The sequence below is a fragment of the Mus caroli genome, chromosome 11 (assembly GCF_900094665.2).
Source record: "Mus caroli chromosome 11, CAROLI_EIJ_v1.1, whole genome shotgun sequence".
NCBI lineage: Eukaryota > Metazoa > Chordata > Mammalia > Rodentia > Muridae > Mus > Mus caroli.
In genome coordinates, this window is record NC_034580.1 from 45865169 (window position 1) to 45871803 (window position 6635).

The 6635-nt window shown below is 44.4% G+C and overlaps 1 protein-coding gene across 1 annotated transcript in view; it reads left to right on the forward strand.

Moving 5' to 3' along the window:
* The first annotated feature begins 6391 nt into the window (after positions 1–6391).
* The window catches only part of LOC110306173 (olfactory receptor 1468-like), a 910-nt gene continuing 666 nt past the window's right edge, over positions 6392–6635 (forward strand). The window contains 2 exon segments of the mRNA XM_021178378.1: positions 6392–6633; position 6635. The exon segment at position 6635 is cut by the window's right edge and continues 666 nt beyond it. Coding sequence (XP_021034037.1) covers positions 6392–6633; position 6635 — 243 coding nt within the window.

Below are 6635 nucleotides of genomic sequence, written 5' to 3' on the forward strand. Positions count from 1 at the left end.
GTGCATGACTTCCTGTCACCATGACTTCCTGGAGTTGGGTGGTGGTTTGAATGAGAACGGCCCCCATAAGCTTGTATATTTGAGTGCTTTGTCTCTAGTTTGTAGAGTTGTTTGGGAAGGATTTAGGAGGTGTGGCCTTGGAAGAGGAAGTGTGACACTCAGGGCAGGCTTTGAGGTTTCAAAAGCCCATGCCATACCCAGTGTCTGTCTGTCTGTCTCTGCCTCTTGCTTGTGGATCAGATAATATAAGTCCTCAGTTACTACTCCAGCATCAGGTCTGTCTACCAACATGTACCTGGCCAAAATGGCCCTGGACTCACCCTCTGAAGCTGTAAGCAAGCCCCCAGTTAAATGGTTTATTTTATAACTTGCCTTCATCATAGTGTCTCTTCATAGCTGTAGAACAGTAGTTAAGCAAGCCATAAGCTAGAGGAAAAAAAACCCCTGTTTTCCCTAGGTTGCCTTTGTCCAAGTATTTCATCACAGCAACAGGAAATCCTGACCATCCACCAAATCCACCACCCCGCTCCCCACTCTGGAGTTGGGGCCTGTAGTCTCAGTGTGGGTGCTTGGGTGGTACAGAGCCTTGCAGCACTTCTGCTGGTGACCCCAGCATGCCTTCAACATGACATAAGCTATTGACTATCAGCATCAGCTCTGAACCTTACTTTGAAGATAGACTAACCAATCAAATCCCTATTATTTCATAGAACCTATTATTCATTATGAGACTGGGAGACACATTCAATTTACAATTGAGATAGTTTCATCCAACCTTAAACAGAAGGTGAGCTCTATGTTCAGCTGATTCATTGTGGGGAGGGTGAAGAAAGACAACTTGGATCATGAGACATTTCATAATGATCTCTTTAAAAAATCCCTCTTCTGAATAATTCCTAGTCCTCCTGACTTCCAGGAACGTTCTAGTTCCTGTATACTGAATACTGTAGCCAGAATAGAAGATGTTGGCTTTTCCTGAGGTCAAGGCTATTAGGTCCAAAGGGAACCACCAAATCCCCCCAAATGGCAGGGACATTGACTATGACAGTCAGGGCTCAGCCTCAGCCTGGACTCAAGGGTTTCTGGCTGGCAGATCCCTGCTGTCAGCATTTCTCAGAAGCACTCCTCAGAAAATACCTCTTCCCTTATCTCCCCTTGCCTCTGTCATGAGGAACCTGGTTCTCTATTGGCATACACCTATGGTGTATATCAAAGCTACTAGGCTCTTCTGCCTCTAAACATCCAGGCTGTTCCAGCCCCTCCCCTTGACAGCTCCTGGTTCTCTTTAAAACATGCAAGTCCACCCCTGCCCCCACCATCCACTTTTCTCTGCTCTCAAGAGGTAGACATGGAAGCTTTGCACTCTCCCAAAAGACCACCTGAGAGACAGCTACAGGGCAGTTTCATATTCATAATAAACCTTTCTTCTTTATACCTAGGGAGTGGTCCAGTTCAGTGGTTTCAAAGCATCCTCACATTCAAAGACATTTGTGTAAAAAGCACAACGTGAAGACTCCAGAGTCCTAGATGGCTATGGAGTCATCGAACCGACCATGCTGGGTGGTCCTGGGGTGTGTTGTTCTGGGACATTTGCTAATAGGTGTTAGCTGTTCTTCAGGATGACGTGCCCAGAACTCTAGGGAATGCTACTGCAGGGTTATAGGCTGGAGGAGCCCCTGAACTGTAATGATGATGTGCGTTAGCTGTTGAGAAAATTGCTGGTAGGAGAAGCTTTCTGACAGGCTACCATTCACCCAGGTACTGTCAACCTTAGACAGAATATGATCACATTGAAAACCTATACAGATACTACGCTTTGTGAGAAGTCTACCAATGCAGGACTCGATTGTTCTCCTGAAGCAGCAGCCTGGGACCAAACATCTTCAACTGCACAGCTATATCTGCCTGGCATGAGATTGTTGCCACCCAAGCCAGCAAGTCTCTGCCAGGAGACATGATGTTGAAGTGTGTACAGGTCTGGAATTTATTATTGTTTTCTGTGTGTGGGTGCTTTGCCTGGATGTCTGGATGTGTACCACATGCGTGCCATGTATAATGAGGCCAGAAGAGAATACTGGATGCCCTGAAACTGGAGTTACATCTCCCCAGCGCCAGCTGAGATATTTGCCCTGGCGCTAATATGACTGTCTATACTGTTTTGAATAGGGATGTTTTGGAATCAGAAGGCCTACTTACAGTTTCACAGGACATGTTTTTCTAAAAATTTGGGCTTCATAAAAAAACTGCCAGTATATTACCACAATGTGTTTGATATTTACTTTTATAATTAAATATTATGAAATACTGTTAATAAATCTAACTGTCCCCTTGGTAGCACAGATAAGAAAAATAAGGGAAATGGATGAATTCGAGGAAGCTGTGGATTATTATTTAAAAGGCTAAAAGCCCCCTTAAATGTATGAAGGATGTCACCTCAATTTTGTCCCTCTCCTGCAGGAACCAGTGCAATCTCATTTGTTTGTGTGACAACCATGTCTCTAATTTGTGCCACACACAAGTGAACCCAGATTGATAATTCTTTAAAAGTTTCTTAGAACACGAAGGATTATTAGAGAAAGCAGAAACAATATCAAGAAGTGAATCGGTGGGGTTTCCTTTTAGTTTCCCTGGTAGTATTGACTTCTACATTAAGCAAAATGGAAAATAGTAGGAGATGTGATGAAAGCCTGGTTGTCTTGCAAGCACAGAGATCTGAGTTCAACGCCTAGAAACCACACAATATACCCAGCTGCTGGGTGGCACCTGCCATTCCAGCACAGAAGGAGAATGAGACAGGAAGGTCCCGGGAGATCACTGTTCAGCTAGCCCAGCTCAGTCAGCAAGTGAGAGACTCTGTCTCAAAAGACAGGGTAGAAATCACCTGAAAAACAGCACACAAGGCCACACACACACACACACACACACACACACTCACAGACATTCACAGTCACACACAGAAATACACAAACATGCTCACACACGGGCACACACACTCACAGACATGCACAATCACACACAGAGATACCTATGCACGCACACTCACTCACAGACATACACAGTCACACATAGAGATACATATACACTCACACACAGATACTAATAATAAAAGGCTGGGGTTGCTGTCTGACATTTGTCATATTAATTGAACACCCTTCCGTGTACAGTACATGGCAAGTTTTAGCACCAGTCAGTTGTGAGTTTGCTGTTTGTACTGTAGACACCTGTGTGTGGTACTGGGGTCATACCGGGAGTGAATCGATGTCTCTCCACCTCACACACTAAAGGGAAAACCACAGTGGAAATGTGTGAGGATGTTAATTGAGTGATAATGGAAATAAATTGTATACAAACATGTGCATGTGGGCTGTTTAGAGAGAGAATGTGTCCTTTTAAATGGCGACATTAATAAAAATACAAAACTATGGGCCGAGTACTTATGCAGGAACTGAGTTTTCCCCATTCTCAGTCCTTTGGTTCAAACTGACAATGCAAACAATGAGCACTGAGCACGAGTCCCTAATGAGGACCTCTGAGGAATCAGCCCTGGGGATGCCTCAGTGCGCCGACAAACCTCCCACCCTCGTGGAAGTCCTGATCTCCAGGGACAGAGTCTTCATTGGTTTATTTTCTCTCCATCACCTAAACTACTATAAAAGACATCTCACTTTAAATGTCTTTGTAAAAAGAACTCCCTTAGATCTCACCTTTCATTATGAATTTCTCATCATCCAAGTCCAGGGTGGGACCAGCAGAGATGGGATTCTGGGAGCCTCTGAGAGCAGCAGGTGAGAGGGCTGGGGACACAGGTTAGTGAATAGTTCACCCAAAGTCATTCATTCCTGGAGGAACCCTCCACCAAACATTTCTGTGTCTAGTCAAGCTTAAAAGAAAAGTATTTCTTGTCCCAGTAGTGAATAAGGAGGGGACAACGGGCTGTGATGCTCTGGCAACAGGCTCCTAACAGCTTATCCTGGGAAAAGACTCCATTCCCCTCTCAGACATGCGTTTGTGCCAGCTGCTTCCCTATTGACTGTGACCATAACAAAGGGGTCTCAGACTTAAGCTACTTTGGACACTATTCTGAGCCCCATATAGGGAACTAGGCTAGTCTAGGAACTACTCGGTTTTAATTGTACCTCCCAGAGATCCAAGCTCAGGTACACAGCTAATGTCAGATTTGGTCGTTAGCACGGCTCACAAGAAGCTGAAGGATGGAAGCAGATCTCAACTGCTCGAGTCTCACAAATGAAGAGTCACCGTCAATAATAGCAGCACTGTCTCTAGGAGGAAGTTTATGCGGATGCTGAATTCTACTTCAGAATATACCTGGTGGGTATCCAGTCAGAGTGGGAGGGATTAGGAGTGTGACATCAGAGCACACAGTTTTTCTAAAGAAGTGCAGCTTGCTGAAGTATCACTATCACTTTCCAGCAAGAATCCTGCCTACACTAGGCCACCTCCTGTCACAAATACTATAGTAGGAGAGCATGGGAGTATGTCACCAATTTCTAGTGTGTAGGGCAAATCCCTTTCGGAAGGCGTTTCCACCCTTCTCTTTGTTTCTGCTATGGGAACTGTCTTTCCTTAGAGTCTAGGCACTCTTACATCTGTCTTGACAGCATGTGTCAAAACTTCACCCTTCAGAATATATGGTTACCATTAGCCATCAAGGCCACAGGGCCATTGTCTAGGTTTCTCTAACCATGCTCCATATTCTGTGGCTCTAGGAGTTATTCTAGGTTTTAAAAAAGTACTTCTTGGGGGTCTAGAGAGAGCTCAGTCGTTAAGAACGCTGGCTGCTCTTATGGAAGACTGGCATGGTGACTCACAGTCATTTGTAACTCTAGTGCCAGGGAATCCAATGCTCTCTTCTGACCCTGAAGGACACCAGGCATGCACATAGAACACACACATACTTCCAAGCAAAAAATGCTTGCACAAAATAAAATAAACAAATCTAATAAATTTTTAATGATTTCTTATCTCGGCACTTTCCACTTAACTTCATGAATTTAAGTCCCCCAGAAGTAGTCACCATGCCCAGAATAAGCACTTCCTATAACCAGTTCCCCCAGATATCCCCTGTTTAATTCCCTATCCCAGCAGTCAGGGCTCATCACATAGAACAGTGGTTTTCAGCCTTCCTAACGCTGTGACCCTTTCATACAGTTCCTCATGCTGTGCTGACCCCCAGCCATAAAATTATGTTTGTTGCTACTTCATAACTGCAAGTTTGCTACTGTTATGAATCATAAAGTAGATATCTGATATATAGAATATTTGATATGCAACCTCTTGGAAAGGTCATTCGACCTCCAAAGCAGTCATGACCCACAGGTTGAGAGCCACTGACACAGAGGCTCTGCTTTTCTTTGCCTTTGATCAGCGAGGCAGGCTGTGTTCTCATTTCCAGGGGAAGCTCCTTGAATTATCTCAGGAGCACTGCAGCCAACATGTTCCCACTCACCAGAGAGGATTTATCCAGCCTGGCTTAACTTTGCCAGTTAAGGCTGCATTGGATTTTTTTTTTTTATGAGTTGGTAATTGCTTTGCATCTCAGGAAAATACTCTGATATGATAGCACGTGGCTTTCCTTTTTGGAGTGCAGTGAGGAGGTGGGTAATGTAATGCTCACCCTAGAGCCTGAGAAACAGCCCTGATAGTATCATAGCTTTTTGTCTCATTTTGCTTTCAAGACAGAGCTTCTCTGGGCAGCTCTAGCTGTCCTGGAGCTCACTCTGTAGATCAGGCTGGTCTCACACTCAGAGATCCACCTTCCTCTGCCGCTCAAGTGTATGTGCCAAGCAGGCCTGACTCTGTGATAGCATCTTAGTGACAGATACAACACGGAGAAAAACCAGCCAACAGGTCGACCAGAGGCCACACACTTAACAGTTTTCCTGAAAGTAGAAAAGACAGGAAAAAAATCTTGAGGATTATAGTCTAGAGATCTGACATGGCACTTGCTCCTTGGTTAAAATTTCCATAGATGAAAGCTATTAAAATTCAGGCTAAAGAACAAAGCACTAAGCTGGTCTTGAACTTTTTATTCCATTGGCTTCACAAATGTAGTTTAATGACTTATTGACCCCGTCCTGAATTTCATCATCTATAAACAAATGCATCACCTCAATTATTAGACACAGGTAAATATTATGTAGGAAACGTCCTGCATGTGGGGCTTAGCAAAGAGGAGTGGAGTTCAGAAGCTATGGAAGCAAGAATTGCACCCTGCTGCTTAGCAGGGATTTCACTGTAAAATTCTACAATATGGGACGCATGCTTGCATTCATTCTCCAGCAACCAGTAAAGCATTGCAATATAGAAACTGCTTTTGCTTAAATGTTGGCAAATGACCTAACGGGCTGGTGATACTTTCTTCCTCATAGACATGGATGGAGACAATGAGACTATGGTGGCAGAATTCCTCCTTCTGGGACTCTCTGGAAAGTCAGAGCAGGAAGAAGTCGTCTTTGGAATGTTCTTAGGCATGTACTTGGTCACCATCTCTGGGAACCTTCTCATCATCCTGGCCATCAACTGTGACCCTCATCTCCACACACCCATGTACTTCTTCTTGGCCAACCTCTCCAGTGTTGACATCTGCTTTTCCTCAGTCACTGTCCCCAAGGCTC